The sequence below is a fragment of the Lycorma delicatula genome, chromosome 8 (assembly GCF_047948215.1).
Source record: "Lycorma delicatula isolate Av1 chromosome 8, ASM4794821v1, whole genome shotgun sequence".
Taxonomy (NCBI): Eukaryota; Metazoa; Arthropoda; class Insecta; order Hemiptera; family Fulgoridae; genus Lycorma; species Lycorma delicatula.
The window spans coordinates 71,952,725-71,970,321 of NC_134462.1; the positions used below are offsets into that span (position 1 = coordinate 71,952,725).

A 17,597-nucleotide genomic window follows, 5' to 3' on the forward strand; every position below is an offset into this window, starting at 1 on the left:
ATACTAGATTATGGATACCAGTGTTTTTTCTACTCTGGATGCCTCAACTTCACTCAGAAGATAATCACGCAGAGATAATTGAGGTGGACAACATTGTTTTAGACTTTCTAAAGCACTTGTCATAAGTTGTGCATTTTATTAAAATCTGTCTGACTTATTTGTTTTAACAGCAATTTTATTTCACTTGTTTGTTTGTTCTTGTATGCAGATTGCTTTCAAATTTGCAGGATACATACATATTATCCCAGGGAAGGGTTTAAGCCATAGATAGAGACCCTACTTCCCTTGGGAGATGATGTTTTGAATTAAAGAAAGTTTTGATATTGCCAAAGATGTGTGTACTTTAGTTACCATAGTTATTATTGTCTTTTGTAATTTATTTCATTTTTCAGTAAGCCTGATACTTTAATTGTTATCAGTATTATTCTCACAACCATGATGGTAATGAACACTGCAGGGGTCCAGGGGGTGGAGCCTGGATAATTAGAGAATATAATTATTAATTTATAAATATATTTATTTATATTACAACTTTGTTTTACTTTTTTAGGGTGGAAGAGCACTGATCAGATTAGGAGATTCTGATGTTGAATATGATTTAAATTTTCGGCTTTATATAACAACAAAATTAGCAAATCCTCATTATTTGCCTGAAATATGTATTCAAGTAACTCTTGTTAATTTCACTGTAACACCTACTGGTGTTGAAGATCAGTTATTGGCGTAAGTTAATTGTTGTGCCATTAAGAACACTTAGGAGTAGCTTATTTCATGTTATAGTATACAGCATGAGTTATTTTTAGTAAAAACTAAAAAAGAAACTTAACAGTTATTCTGTTGTGTATTAAAACAGCATAAATAGCATAAAAAATCCTTCAATACAGTATGTACAGTAAAACCTAACAGTGTACACTGTAGGGCTTAAAAAAAAAGGAAAATTGAAAAGAAAAAATAATTTTAATTCTTTAAACAGTTAAACACAGTAGCATAAAAAAATTACAGTATTCATACAGTACAGTAAAGTGCACTGTACAAAGAAAAATGAAAATGAGTGTCTTTTTAATATGGAGTTGAGCAAGAAGGCTTATCTTGAGCAAGAAGGGTTATTGTTGGTAGAAGCCATTTTAAACAATGTTGGATATCGATTTGTACGCGGAGTTTCATTATTTCAGCATCATTGAACGAACTACTGCATTCAACAAATTTAATAAATGTGTTCAAGGCATCAGCTCCTTGATTCCAAGTGATATTTGATTGTCAATGTCATCTTCATCTGAGCCAACATTTTTGGGAGCTGTTGGATTGATCATACTCTGTATGATGGCCTCATCTGTCAGAATTTCCTCTGTTGCCTCATTTTTATCTGCTTCAACTCACTCTCTAATTTCTTCTCAAGTCAGTTGTGACATAGGGTTCTGTAAAGACAAATCACGTAAAACCTTTTCTAATTCATCAACAATTTCACTTTCAGTAATTTTGACATTTTGATCCATTACTTCAGTTCATAGTTTATGCCATAACTTTTTCAAAGTGTTTTACCCCACCCCAAGCCAAAGCAGTAGCAAAGCTAACACCTTTAATAGAGAACTGTCCTTGAAAATCCTTAACATTGCAATTTGACGCCAGTAAATTCTGTACAAAGTAATGCCTGTAGTGTGGCTTAAAGTTCTGTACATCACCCCTTTTGAAATATTGACACACTAATTCCGCCTCGTCTGGATTAGCTTTGCAGTTGTCCAAAAGTAAAATAGCCTTACTGTTTTCAGGCATTTTCAATTTTTCAAAATTGCTTTTAACCGCTGGCACAAAGTCTTTGAAGAACCAGTTTTTAAACAATTCTTGAATGTGCTCTATACATATCAGGTAAGATTTTCATGCCTTTTAAGGCTCTAGGCCCCATTGACTATACTATCACAAAAGGTTTTAGTTTGTGATCACCTAACGAATTAGAGCAGAGCAGCAGCACCACAAAAGGTCAATCTCAATTGCAGTGTATATTTGACAAGTTGTCAGTTCATGTTCAGACACAGTAGAGTTGAATTTGAGTCTTTCAGCCATGATGAGTCTTAAAACTCCTTAGCCACCCTTCAGAAAATTAGCAGTCCACTTCTGTAATGTTCAAATCTTGTTGAAATTGTTTTGATTTTTCAATAAGCATAGGGCCAGTTAAGGATTTATCCTCTGAATATTTTGTTGAAGACCAATTGTACAAAACCAAATCTAGTTGGTCTGACTTTGCTTTTTTAAAGTTTTCCTTTCAACAACATTTCTAAAAGTTTCCAATTCATTCAGAAACTGTTTCAACTTGTTTTTATTTTTTTGTCATAAATTTTGGACGATCCTATATTATAGTCTTTCATAATGATTTGTCTACAATGCCATTTTCAAGCTTCTTGACAATTTCCAGCTTTTGAGTCAAAGTGAGAGTTTGTAAACTAACGTACTCTTATTACCATGTTTAAGTGAGCATCCCAAGACTTACAAGGTCATTGACCTTACCCTTAATTTTTTTTTAGCTATTAATTTTCTTCTAATATTTTAGTAATATTATTTTCCCAAGTAAATTTACTTATTAATTCCAAATGTAGTTTATTGTTTAATATTACTTCATTATAATTTTTTTTTATTTTTAAAGAGATGTAGTTCGTCTTGAAAGACCAGATCTGGAGAAACAAAGAAATGAACTTATAGTTAGTATAAATAGTGATAAAGCACAATTGAAAGGGATAGAAGATAAAATATTAAAGTTGTTGTTTACATCAAAAGGAAATATACTTGATGATGAAGAATTAATTGAAACTCTAAATGAAAGTAAGGTAATATCAAATTTTGTATTAATAATTTTATAGATACTTTAGAAAATTTTGTAATGCATATAAAAAAAGGATCACTCTTTCTACAGACTAGCAAAAGTCAGACTTTTATGAGTATTCTTAATTTTTTTTAATAAAATTTTTAATTCTTAACCATTCTCAGTTACCTATCCAATAAGTGCACTGAAACATCAATTTGAATATTAAATTGTATAAAATATTCATAGGGATTTATTCTTCTATTTCAAAGTTTTTTCCCAAAATCACCCTGGTTAATCCAGGTTAACCCTGGATCAGACCATAAGTCTGGCTTAATGGAGTTGTGCCATTAGCTACTAAAATTTTAAATTTAAAAAAATTTTAACTTTGTAAAATTTAATGTTGTTAAGAGTAATTTTTAATAGTTGTAGTGCCAAGTTTTGTTGAGTCATGTAAGATGAAATTGTAAGAAATTACTTTCTCAGCCGTAAAAATATGTTGAGCTTAGTTGCAGTAATTTACCTACCTGATCACTGCAATAATTTGTTGATCTTATATAAACTCAAAATATTTCTGTGTTTCACTATTGTGATTTTAAAAAATTTCTAGAAAAATATATTATTAGTTGTATTGGAAAAATCATAGTTGTACAATGTTGATTGATGGTTGTCTGCTTGTACTTTTATTTCTAATGAAGATTTAATTTAACTTTTTTGTAGGAAACATCTTCTGCTATTGCAAACCGCTTAATGGAGGCAGAGGAAACTGAAGTAAAAATATCTGCAGCCAGAGAAAAGTATAGAACTGTTGCAGTTAGAGGATCATGTTTGTATTTTGTTGTTAGCCAGTTAGCAGAAGTTGATCCTATGTATCAGTTTTCACTAAAATATTTCAACCTGGTAATATGATTTTAATTACTTGTTTACAAGGTGTTTAAATATGAAACCGGAATTTTTGTATAGAAAATACCTGTTTATTGTATGAAAATGATAAAAAATGTTATTCAAAATATTGTCCATCTCTAGCTACACATTTTTCCCCATCTCTCTAACAATTTATGACTGCTACGCCAAAAAAATTGTTGCTCTTTTGAGGCAGCTCAGGCATAGAGCCATTTTCATAAGAAGTGAAGTGCTGCTTAGCAAGTGCGTGTTCCATCAATGCAAATAAATAGTAGTCGGACGGAACCAAGTCTGGTAAGTAAGCTGCATGCGAAAGCATTTCCCAACTGAACACCTCAACCATATCCTTGTCTGGTTTTGCTGTGTGTGATTGTGCATTATCATGAAGCAAAATCACTTTTCCTTTTTTGATATTCTGGTCATTTTTCACACAATGCTTGATTCAAATCTATCATTTGTTGTCAGTGGTAGTGTTCAATATTAGGTTTCACCAGGTTTTAGCAGCTCATAATAGATCACACCCTTCTTATCCCACCAAACAGAGTCTTCCTTCCATAGCAATTTGGCCTTGAAATTGATGATTCGCGTGGAGTTACCCATGATCTTATATGGTTAGGATTCTCGAAATATATCCACTTTTCATTACCTGTCACAATTTGATGGAGAAATGACTTTCTTTTGTACCTGATGAACAGCATTTTGCAAGTGGTTTTACAGTTTTCTTGCTGTCTTTCATTCAGTTCATGTAGAACCCACTTTCCCATCTTCTGGATCTTTCCCATGGCTTTCAAATGTATGGAGACAGCTACTCATGTTACATTTAATTGATCTGAGAGTTGTTGTGTTTGAGTGTCATTCTCATCTAACAATGTTTGCAATACGCGCAGTCTTCAAACCTTTTCAGTGGTCTTCCACATTCTTCGTTTCTCATGTCAAAATCGCCACTTTGGAATTTTTAAACCATTCAAAGCACTGTGATTTACCAAGAGCATGCTCACTATAAGCTTTGACAAGAATTCAATGCAATTCTGCAGCTGTTTTCTTTAAATAATAACAGAAAATCAACACTGTCTGTAAATCGTAGTTTGTAGGTTCAAAACTCAACATGTTCAACACTAATTAAAACTATGTTGTATGAAACTGTATTGTTGTGAGTTGAGAATCTATGTCAGCTGTCTAAGAAAGAAAATGGTGCCAATGATGTGGTTAGATGGTAACTACTTTGACAGCTAGGGCCATGTATGTGCAAATTCCAGCTTCATGTTTACACACATAGTAATCGTTAAACTTTTTTTAAATTTTTTGTTCTTGTGCAAATGCATGATATAGCTGTTTCTGTGATGACTAAATTAAATAGAACTTAAAAAACATAACAATCACAGATATATATCACCATACATCTATCTTACACATTTGTTATCTCACACATCTCTTCATATGATCTTTTTTTTGACATTTTTTAAAGAAGACATAATCTTCAATGCAAGAACCCTTGTGGACATTAACTATATCAGCGTTAGGACCTTGTAGCATTTTTTGTATCTTTTATTCAAATCCTTTACCTTATAACCATATATTACAAGTCAGAAAACAAACCAGTAGATGGTTTGGTTCTCCCTACATAACATTTTATTTCAGAAAAATATTGTTCAGTTGGCCTATAACTTACAGTTCACATCCAACCAATAGAGTGTTCATCCCATACTTTAACTAGCATGTCTGGAGTAATGGATGTGACTGCTGCTCCAATCCTGTGCCTCAAATCAAGTAGATCAGTACATAGCAAAAACCTATATAAAACCACAAAGGAAAAAATCACGTGGGGGTCAGATAAGGTGATCTTTGGAGGCCATTGTAAACTTGGCTGCAGTGATCTATAGGATTTATATAAATGTTAACTTATAATGTAATTTTAATAGTAATATATATTTTTTTCTTTTACAGATTTTCAATTCTGTTATTGTTACAAGTAAAAAGTCTTCAGATCTGGCAGAAAGGTTGAAGATATTGTTAGATCAGATAACTGTGGCAGTTTATACTAATGTATCTCGAGGTTTATTTGAGAGACATAAATTAGTATTTAGCTTTATGTTATGTGCTAGTATTTATAAAGAATCTGGTGATATAACAGAAGCACAATGGGCTTTTCTTATTCGTGGACCAAGAGGATCTAAAGCTGTATGTTCATATAATTATGTTTAAAATATTATAATACTATATTTTATGGGCTTATTAATTTTAACCAGAGTGTTATTTTGTTACAATGATTTTAACACCCTTGCAAGATTTATGCTATTGAAGTTTTACTGTATTATATTACAATAATCTTTTTCCTCCACACAGATGTCTTTCATCAAAAAAAATGTTAAAGAAGTTTTGCAAAACTGTGAGTTTTTTCTATATAACAGTAGCTTATCCTGTAGGAATAAAATACATGAAAATATGTCAATTAATTTAAAAACTGTTAGTATGATGAACACTTACGCCGAATCTGTGTTAACTTGATGATGGAGGTGTCTTTACAAAGTATTATTATGAAACAGTTGTACTTACTAGTTAACGTTATTTAGTTGAAGACTGGCCAAAAGGAGATAATTTCACTCCAGGACAGAAAAATTTTAAGATATTCCACTCATCATTATACTTCACCTGGTTATTTTACCACTTTTACATATAAAAGTAGGAATAATGAAGAATTCCAGAAAGAATTAGATACTGAGAAAAATAATTAACTAAATACATGATCTTTTATTTGCTCAAATTGAACCCTTAGAAGTATGAAAATCATTCAAAGACACTGTTTCCAAAGCTGAAAAGTTATCTGTCTCCAAAGCTGAAAAGAACTACAAAAATTTAGGTTACAGTGTGTACTTGAAGTCACTTTCTTCATGACTTCTTCCTTTCAAATCTGGGCATTTTAAGCAACAAACAAGGAAAAAGACTGAAAATGTAATACAAATAGAAAAGAATTATCAAGGCAGATGGTAATGTTATCTGTTTTTTGCTATAAAAATACTTCTTGGTACATAAAAAAAGTTATCAGTTACATAGGCATCAAATATTTGTTAAACACAGTTAGAAATTTATATTTTATTTATTTTTACTGCTTCTGATAGTATAGTGTTATAAATTTATGTAAATTATAATGTCACAATTTATATAATATTAAAACCATTAAGTTAAACATTTTTTAAAGAGTTTTTAACTAAAAATCAAATTTCTTCAACTAGTAGATCAGTGCAGTTAACCATCTTTAATAAATTATTGTTAAATAAAAATAAATAATACTTTGTTTTATATTTTCTTATTTGGAATATCGATTTTCTGAATAAAAAATTACAAAAATTTTAACGATGGAAACTGTGAATAAAATTTATTCTTTTTTTATTTTTGTATTCGTTGAAATTTTTGTTGGGTAATATATAAATATTTGCAAAATTTTGGCATTGAACAAATTTTTTTAATGATAAAATGTATTAAACCATCTTGTGTGCTGATTTAAATTTGTTTTTATTTTAGGCATTCCCAAAAAAACCTGATGTTGCAACATTATCAGAAACGCAGTGGTTTTCAGTTAATTATCTATCTGCAACTTTTCCTAATTTCAAGAAATTACCAGGATGTGTAACAAAAAAGATTTTACTAAAATTTTCTACAATGGAAGAGGTGAAAAATTAATTTATCTTTTTAAAAAATGTAGCTTATTGTCCTAGGTAAGATTAATTGACCCCTGTATCCCTTACATTCTGCCCCCTGTAGGGAAAAACACCCACCTTGTACCTTCTAAACTTGATAACAAACTCAGTCTTCAGTTAGGCTTCTCTCAGGATGTCGCCGATGCAGTAGGGAAAAGATTGCAGTTCCTTACAACCTAACAGTTCTGTAATGCCTTAATTGTTAAGCTTTCTAATTTTATTATTTACATGTTATGGAACATTGGGTTATAAGAGATGCAGCGTACCAAATACCCAGGTTTTTAACAGTTAATTTAAAAATAATATCTGATACAAAAGTATTTGTTACAGCTGCATAATCAATGCTTATGCACTACCAAGCTTTGTTAATATGAGGAATTCACTAACAAAAACAGAATTTTGAGTATGGTTTGATTAGACTTACCATATTTTTTTGGGTTCAATATTCTTATCATATTTTTTTATATTTTTAACTAGACATGACTTTTTTCAGAAATGGTTTGTTTGTTTGTTTTAATTACATCATAAAACTCACAACAAGAAAGCAGATGTTTAACAGTAGGCGCTGAAAGTCTACCTCTTACTACAGACCAAATGTTCCCCGTAATTGAAAAAATTGGAGCAGATGTCCCAGGTGAAAACATTGCTAACTCAACCATTTTAGAAATATTGCAACATGAAATATCAGTCTTTTGAAACACCTTAAAAATTGCTTTCCACTTCTCTAGTATCTGGTATTTTTTCAGAACTTGAACCTCAACCCATACACTTTTGGTTTTGAATTATCTGGTTCAACAATTCATCAAATAGGTCATCAGTATTTATGGAATCTTTTATAATTTCATGAGCAATTTCAGTAAATTTATTTTCATAAATTTATTCAAAACTGATTCTCAACTATTGGATACTAGAATTATAAAAATTGTCTTCTCTTGAGAAAAATTTTTATTCCTGAACATCATTATTTTCTTGTAGCTTCTTTGGCAGAAGATTGTATAAATAAATTTGTGGGTTTTTCTTTCCTGAAGTTGATTTAATTCAGAATATGTTGTGATAGAATTAGCTTCCAATTTCAGAACCAAATTATTAAATAATAAAACAGTTGAGTTTCTAGATTAAAAAAAAAATCAAATAATAATTTTGGGCAAAATTTTGGGCATTTGTCACAAGATAAGAAGTTATGATTTAGGCCATAAAAATGGAAAGAATTTTTTCTATTGCAAGTAATAAAATTAAGGAACCTTGTGGTGCTATGAGACATTAGGTTTTGTTACTCTTACTATGTGAAAATGAATACATTTCTATAACAATTACGTATGTCCAGGGGTAGAGAGTCACATGTTGTTTATACTGAATTGTGTACAATGTGGGCTGAACAACCAGTTCCTAAAACAGGGCTATCGAAAACACTTTGAACTTCTCGGAACACATTTTCATTCCTCTTTCTACTCATACCACTAAAATTACTGTTATTGTTAGCAGTATAACAAAGCAACTTTTCTTCAAGTTTGTATTTTTTCACACACTGCAAAAGAAAGTCAAAATTTGAACTATATCCATTATTACTGTTAAATAATTAATGTTTTCCAAAGATTGAACACATTATCAAATATAAATGGTGAAATAACATTAACAATAATTGCCCCGGTTTTGGTTCTAGCAGATAAAAATTTTGGGTCGTAGTTTAGCAGTTTAACAGTGTGGTATGAAAATGTAGCTTCTTTAGCAGCACACTCCAGATCACTTATTGTTATTCAATCTTTGGCTTTAAAAATATCTCTTACGTTTGTTAAACCAGGACTGTAGCCTAGGTTTGCTATACCTCTAACTGCTATTGAACCTTAAATATTTTTTATACAAATAATTTGTATAAAAGTAAATAAACCTTCCACGATTACTTACTACAAACCATAATTTTTTTCTCATTACTACATTGTGTAGAATGTTCACATACAGATTTAGTATCTGTCATTCTTTTATAAAACACATTTGACTGCTTGGAGGCAAAAAAGAACTATAAAGTTGCTGACAAACCTAATGCTGAAATAAACTACTTTAAATATATTTATTATTTTTATTGAAGTATTTTTTTTGCATCTCAGGTGATTAACATTAACATAAATAATAAAGAGGACTGTGAAATAAACTGGAATGAAAATTTGACATTATTTGAACGTATGATGGTCCTTAAAGCTTTAAAAGAAGAAAAGGTAATGTGAATTTAATTATCCTTATCAGTTTGTTAGCTATATATATTCTGATTTATTTTTACATAATTTATTTGATTAAATTGAACATGTTTATCACCTTATAATTTTTAATATTTGTATAATTAGATTTTTTGATAATAATGTTTTTAATTTTTAATTTGCAGCTGGTGTTTGCTATTACTGAATATGTTAAAGAACTTATGGGCCAGGCATTTGTTGAAAGCCCTGTAATTTCTCTTCATAATATGTAAGCTGTATTTAAAGAATTATAAATTTTTAAACATTTTTTTTCCTAAGCTTTTGTAACTTGCTTACTGCAGTAGAAGAAAAAAGTGTGCTTTAAAGTTATATTACAGTTTTCTTTACATTTAATGTATATTTTCACTTCTGAATATACAGTGTGGGCGAAAAGTCCCTTTATATGTTAATAGCATAATACAGTTAGACATGTAGATAAACATTGTTATGAATACAAAACAACAAAAAAATTGCATATTTTTTACTATTGTTGAGCAGATTGACTCTATTGTTATTTCCTACCATAAGCTGAGTCCTGCACGTGTAACTTTGGTTATTGTGGGAAGGACATGACCAAGTCACGTCAAGATAAAACCATCAAAGATTTTCTAGTTAAACCATTGAAGATACAAGTGCTTTCACTGTTGATGATTGATGGCTTCTGTGTGGGTTCACAAACATCAGAACACTAGAAGACAATGACAGGACATTTTGAGGGACGTTGCTGTGCAGTTTGGAAAATCGCTGTCATCACGAACGTTATTCGCACAGCAGAAGAAATCCTTTGTGACTGGAAGTGTTTTTGATGCACCATGTAGCGGAATGATCACTGATGAAGTGGTCTGCAGAATTAGGCATACCTCGATCGACTGTGTGAGACAACATGCAGAAAGACTTGAATGTTTCATGTTTTCAGCCATCCTCAGTGAATGAGGTGAGTAATCGTGACAGGGAACAACACAACACAAGTGCTGCTTGCACACTTCCCACATGCAAATGATCAAAAAAATGTTATGTTCTCTGACAAATGTGCGAATCATAGCTCACGAAATCGTAATATCTTTTTTTGGGAAAAAGACAATCCACACTTTTATGAGGAAATTGAATTGATAATGGCAGACCATTTGTTGGGCCATATTTCTTTGATGGTTCTGTGAACCAGCGCAGCTATTTTCACATGATTAACATGTGGTTGCTTCCAGAATTAACGACTAGAAGATTAGCTGACATCGTTGCGCTCCACCACATTTTGCTGTGAATGTCCGCACACAGTTAAATGAACTATTTCCAAACCAATAAATGAACCTTTATAACAATGTTATTCACAATAATGTAATGTTTATTTCAATAAACATAAGTGTTGAAATATACTGTTTTTTGTATTCATTACAATGTTTATCTACGTATCTAACTGTAATATGTTATTAACACGTAAAGAAACTTTTTGCCCACACTGTAATCGCCCAGTTCTTCCACTACTTATTCTCTAGAAAAATATATTTTTATATGCAAAGAAAGTTGTGGAATAATAGGATAAGTTCATCATTAGTAAAATGCCCAGAGAAATGACTTCGGCTTATATTTATTAAAGATAGAGTAAATAAAAAATTTTATCATCTTATTATGACTGTAAAGCACATTAGATACAGTGCACTGTAGGTTTTATTTTGTAGATTTGTACAACTAAAATACATAAGATTTATTTATCTAGTAGCTTCAAAAAATTCCCAGGTTATGTTTATTTTGTAAAAAAAAAAGTGTACATAAAAACATTTTATATTACTCAGTAAGTTCTGAGTAGTTCTTCAGTAGCTAGACACTTTCTCCATCATTCATACATTCCTAGAATTCATTATAGGTTCTTCCACAACTTATCTCTTTAGCAGTGACGAGATTGCTGGTTTCAGTAGTTTCCTGGTTCAGAAGTTTGAGTAAATGTTTCTCGACGAATGAGGCACATGATGTATTCTCTTCAATAGCTGACACAACCAGTCACAATTGGATAATAAACATCCTTATCACATTCACATATCCTGTCATGTTGAATTTGTACAGGCAAACACACAACTTGTAAAAATTTGTACACAAATTTGTACAGGCAAATTTGTACACACAACCACTCCAACATCTGGTCATGTGTAACTGACAAATATTTCTCTCTCAAACCACTAATCACATTTGCTACTAAACACTAGCAAAAAATGTGGTTCATGCTGGATGAGGCTCTGGCGCATTACAAATTCAAGGTCACCTAAATGAAGCATATCCAAACAGATGGATTGGTTGAGAGGGCCCATGGCCTGCAAGGTCTCCCGATTTTAATCCTCCTGACTTTTCTTTTGGGGCCATTTAAAGACACTTGTATATGACAATCCTGTGGATTCCACAGAAGAATTGTGCCCAAGATTTCTAAATGGGTTTGAGAAGATTTGTCAGACACCTGGCATCTGAAAGAGTCCAGCAGTCAATTTTGTCCAGTCTGCCATTTTGAACAGCTACTTTAGTTTCTTTAATTAAGGGTTTATTATCTGATATGATAATATGTTGTTAAATTTTAATTGAAAAAAAAAATTATCTAATAACCAGTGTCTGTTCATTAAACAAAAAACATTTAATGCAAACTATTTTTCAATAGTAATGAATTCAAAACTATTTAGTTACAGTAATTTATAACGTGATAACATTAATAAAATTATTCGAGATTGTGTTGAATTATTTAATTTTATTCAGCAGGTAATGAAAACTTGTTTTTAATCTAGTTGCTCACTTTAAGAATTTTTGCCATAACTTTGTTATTTATGAATAAATAAGGTGTCACATACTTTGTCAAAGGCCATACTACTTGGCCTCCTTGATCAATCCATCTGTTGGGATATGCTTCATTTAGGTGACCAAACTGATCTGTAATGAGCTGGAGCCCTATCCAGCATGAACCACATTTTGTTGCATGTGTTTAGAGTAAAAGTGGAAGATCAGCCTCTTTCACCGAGAAATATCATTTCCGAAATGGCAGGCAGTATCACATGACAAAATACTGCAATCTGATTGTCTGTGGTGAACCTGTATATTCGTACTACCAACAGTATTATTAGGGTGCTCTTTTACTTGTTTTTCTCATTGTATTCATAATATTGCCTTTTTCAAGGAATGTTAATGTCAGGTAGATTTTTTAACAGTTCTATTTATCTCCACTTACTAGTGACTCACGGCTGTTAGTAATTTTGGAGAGAAATAAGAATACAATTACAGCTTGTGAAATCATGAACACTGGAAACTTACGAAAATTAATTTTTGTCAGTAATAACTGAAAAATTTGAAGCTGCTGTTTAATTTTTCATTTCTCTATTACCTTTAATATCACACATAGTTAAATTTATGAGGGTAGTCAGTGTAATTATTTGTCATGAAATGCTTGATAATTTTTTTTAAATTATTTAAATTGCAATAATGTATGCATGCTGAATGCTCAGTATATATTCTAAAAACATAAAGTTATGATTCACCTTAACCATACTATAATTATTTCGAAATAAATTTAAAAAAATTTCTTAAAGAAATAGATGGATTTCATTTCCAAATTGCATATTGAAAATGCTTTTCATTTATGATAAAATGCATAAAAGTCGGATGCTTTCATCAGATAAGTGGTAACTTTTGTGAAACTCCAGCCATTACAAAAAGAAGTGGCTAAATTGATCAACACACCAATAAAAGTCAATAGATTTTTTTTTTATGCAATAACTGTATTAAATGCATTACACATATACTATTATATTTATATTTCCTTCAGTCAACTGACAGAAGTTGAAATGTACATCATCTTGTATTTTTTTCATTAAGTAATATAAAGCTCTTATTAAAATACAAAACCTACAACAAAAGTTGTCACCCAATTCTTTACTAACCAAAATACAGAATACAATCATAAAAAGATGGTAAATCCAGTTACATTATTTCAGTTATTTTACTGTTAAAATTTGATTGTAACTGAAAGTTATGATTTATTTATGGTTTTAAGTATTCAGTATCACTTCACTGTGTAACAATTATTATTGTTTTTTAAGTGGTTATATAGACTAATAAACATAAGATGGAATGGCCAATGTAATATGCTTTGCAATTGATCCAAGTTTGCATTTGCTTTTAATGCAATTTGTCATTTTTCATGTAAAATTTTATGATTTAGATTTTTATGTATTCTAATTAGTCAGGACCATTTAGTTAATTAATTTTCCTAAAAGTGGAGCTTTATGAGTAGTAAAACATATCATTACTTGTAATATTTTAAAAGAAATAGAAGTGTGTGTAATAAGGTAGGAAATCAATGTGTTATGTTGGACATTAGAGTGATAAAGATTTGTTACATTTTAACTTAATAATAATAATAATAATAATAACAATATTATAATATAATAATAATAATAATAATAATAGTGTAATAATAATTCATAATATAATATACACCTTTTGCATAATACAGCCTTCATTTTTTTTAACACGAGAAGCACTGTCCAAATTTTGTAAATCTTTGAACTATAAATGTTTGTACAAAATCTATAAATTTGTCATATATAAAATTAGATCAAAATCTTCGAAAAAGATCCAATACAATACAATTCATAGATAATATAATAATTCATAGATAAGTAATAATTGCTATTAACTTTTAATTGATAGTTTCAAAAATGCAACACTTTAGAAAATACAGACCATAAGGCCTATCATTTTGTAAATTAAGACCAAACCATCAGGCCATATATAAACTGTAACATTGGTTAGATGATTAGGTTGTAATATATATATATATATATACATATTATGTTATATGTTATGTATATATATATGTTAAATATGTTAAATATATATATATATATATATATATATATATATATATATATTTTATGTTACATAAGTTGTATATTTTAAGAGAAAATTAAAAGAAATATTTTTAAGACCAAACCATCAGGACATATACTAAACTGTAACATTGGTTAGATGATTAAAATAAAGATGTACGTACAAAACTGTTTAATCTGACGATTTGTTTTGTTACAGATATTAATAACAGTTAGGCGTTTGCCAGTGTGGCTTCCCACTTGCTTCTATCATCTATGCAGAACAATGCATTACATTTAACTTGCTGAATTTTAACTGTGTGAATAAAGAAGTTCAAAAATCTGCTATGCACTTATATTAATGAGATTCACATCTTTAATGAATGTAGGAAGTTGCATTCAATCAGCTTTTAAACACACATTAACATATTTTATCTTTAATTCATGACATTTTCAAAGTAATGATTATTCAGAGTCAAGATTATTAATGTTCTTTGATTATCAGCAACACTATGAAGATTCTAGTTCCTATTTGTATTAAGATTGATCTTTTTATAGCTTAGGTTATAAAATTAGAAAATACACAAATTCAATTTTATAACCTATCTCTTTGAGAAGTGGTGTGCTTATAGATTATTAAACATAATAGTATCCAAATACTGCAAGCGCATTTAGATATGTAATAAAGTGGTTAATCTTACTTTTCTTTTCATTTATTTATTACTCTACATCACCGTTTTTAAATTTTCAGTTTTCAAGATACTTCACACATAACACCATTAGTGTTTGTGCTAAGTACTGGTTCTGATCCTGTGGGTGGATTTCTGAGGTTTGCAGCTGAGACTGGTAATACAGATAAAATACAATCTATATCACTTGGACAAGGACAAGGTCCAATAGCTGAAACAATGATTAAAGCTGCTGTAAAAAAGGGAGACTGGGTTTTCTTACAGGTAAAGTACAAACCTCTGTTGGTTGATTTTGTAAAATATATGGTTTGTGTATTTGTATAACACACAGATATGGGATTTAGTGCTTTTCTTAATAATCATATATAATAAAGTTTTTATTTACATTATTAACTTTGTTCTGTAGTTATGAATAATTTAAATTTATAAACTTTTCTAAGAAAAGTTATTTAACATTCATGTAATAATTAATAAAAAGATTATTTGTCATGTAGAATAGGCAGAAAATTAACTCTGTTAAGAGCAAATATACATCATTATTAGTAGTAAAGAAATACCAGCTGTAGTATTTTGAGAAAAACATTGTTACTTGCTGTAATTTTTATATTGTTTTTACAGAATTGCCATTTGGCTTCCTCATGGATGTTAGCAATGGAACGGCTAGTAATAAAACTAATACAAGATCCAACAGAAGTGCATCCGGATTTCAGATTATTCTTAAGTTCTATGCCATCACGTAAATTCCCTGTCTCCGTGTTACAGAACTCTGTGAAAGTAACTAATGAACCACCAAAAGGTCTTCGTTCAAATATAAAACGGGCATTTCTTGAAATACAAGAAAATTATTTTGAGGATCATCGTAAGTTGTTTTTTTTTGTAAACAGTGTCACATTAACAATATTTTCATCTATTCTCTTGTTCACTTTCTCTTATTCATAACAGGCAATTAATGAATTATTCAATTTTCCTTACTAACCAAAGACAGTAAATATAATATTTCCAATAGAAATAAGTATACTAGTTTGTAAATTTGCATTGTTGCAATCTGTCTTACAGCAACAATATAGCCATGTGCTTTACATCAATTTCAATCTTTTCTTCTCTTCATCAACTCCAGGTTGGGGAGGAGGGCCTCTCAGGAACAACCTCCATTTTTCTATATCCTTCCATATTTCCTCTCACAACAGCAACAGCATAAGAAACGTTTCCTGTAATAATGCAGGCAGTAAAAGTGTAGTATCAAAAAATAATACTTTGTTGCCGAGAATGGCAACAAGAACCGAGCTTCCCACTACAGCGTGGCAGTGATGGCCTCCATAGTGTCAGGTTGGTGCCGGCTGAAGTGGTTCTCTCTCAGTGATCCCACGCTGGGCTGGTTGATTGGCCCACTGGCCAGGCACTTGAAGCCCAACAAGCTGGAGTGAGAAGGTAGCATCCATACCCAGCAGCTCCCTCGGCAGGCTGCTCTGTGCTCTGGCGGGTATGTTGGTATCCACTGGAAGGTCCCATGTTGGGCCGGCTCCTGTGAATATTGAGGTCACTGTGGCAGGAGACTTTTGCAGTCAGCGAAAGTTGTCTTGTGTATAGTTCCCAGTAAGACTCTGGAATTTCGTATTATCAGAATAAAAGATTATTCTAATCTTATAAAAATGTTGGGTAGTGCCGTAGGTACACATATATTTTAAAATGCTGTCCTTCCTTTTTTTATATTTAGAATACTCTGGGCTATTCAATTTGTTTTTCAAAAGCAATTAAAAACACTACTCATTTTTTAAACACTTGAAAATATGGTTCTAGAATATTTTCTTCCTTCTCTGACTACAGTTGATATATCCTTCACTTCTCTAGCAAAATCACGGTTTATCCAAAAATATTAATCTGTGTTAAAATGACCTAATTCAGTACTGAAGTACTGCAGTACAGTATTTACATGCACTAATATATTTAAGGTAATATGGTAAAAAATAATATAAGATTCACTACACTATTACTTACCTTTAAGGATATCATCCTTTCATTTCCACAATGAACTATAGTACAACATTATTGTATTCAATACAAGCACAAGTACAAATAGCATATGAATGAAGGAGTAAAATGAAAAAACTTTAAAATTTTTATTGTTAAACCACATTGCTCACAGACAATCAGGAGTTAACTGTTTGTGGAATATCCTACCAAACGTAAGTATTTAATATATTTAAGTATTTTAAAGAAGCTTTTTTAATGCTTAAATTTACATGTTACCGTAATCATTGTGTCTTACATAAATGTGTATTTTTTAATATCTGAATGAAAATCTTTTTATGATTATATTTTTACATAGTACACTCAATTATACCAGAGGTTATATGGCAGAGATTGTACGGCCTAGTTGATCTTTTCCAGGGCCCAAGAGTGAGCCCAATAAAACTACAATAAACCTCAACTCAGGAATTTATTTCATAACTAGATAA

At 30.6% G+C, this 17,597-nt stretch overlaps 1 protein-coding gene across 1 annotated transcript in view; it reads left to right on the forward strand.

Moving 5' to 3' along the window:
* Dhc16F (Dynein heavy chain at 16F) overlaps nt 1–17,597 on the forward strand; it is a 149,275-nt gene that overhangs the window by 108,977 nt on the left and 22,701 nt on the right. The window contains exons 41-49 of the mRNA XM_075373265.1: nt 551–723; nt 2,636–2,816; nt 3,512–3,691; nt 5,639–5,872; nt 7,214–7,360; nt 9,492–9,599; nt 9,764–9,846; nt 15,204–15,405; nt 15,760–16,000. Coding sequence (XP_075229380.1) covers nt 551–723; nt 2,636–2,816; nt 3,512–3,691; nt 5,639–5,872; nt 7,214–7,360; nt 9,492–9,599; nt 9,764–9,846; nt 15,204–15,405; nt 15,760–16,000 — 1,549 coding nt within the window. The remainder of the gene's footprint in view (nt 1–550; nt 724–2,635; nt 2,817–3,511; nt 3,692–5,638; nt 5,873–7,213; nt 7,361–9,491; nt 9,600–9,763; nt 9,847–15,203; nt 15,406–15,759; nt 16,001–17,597) is intronic.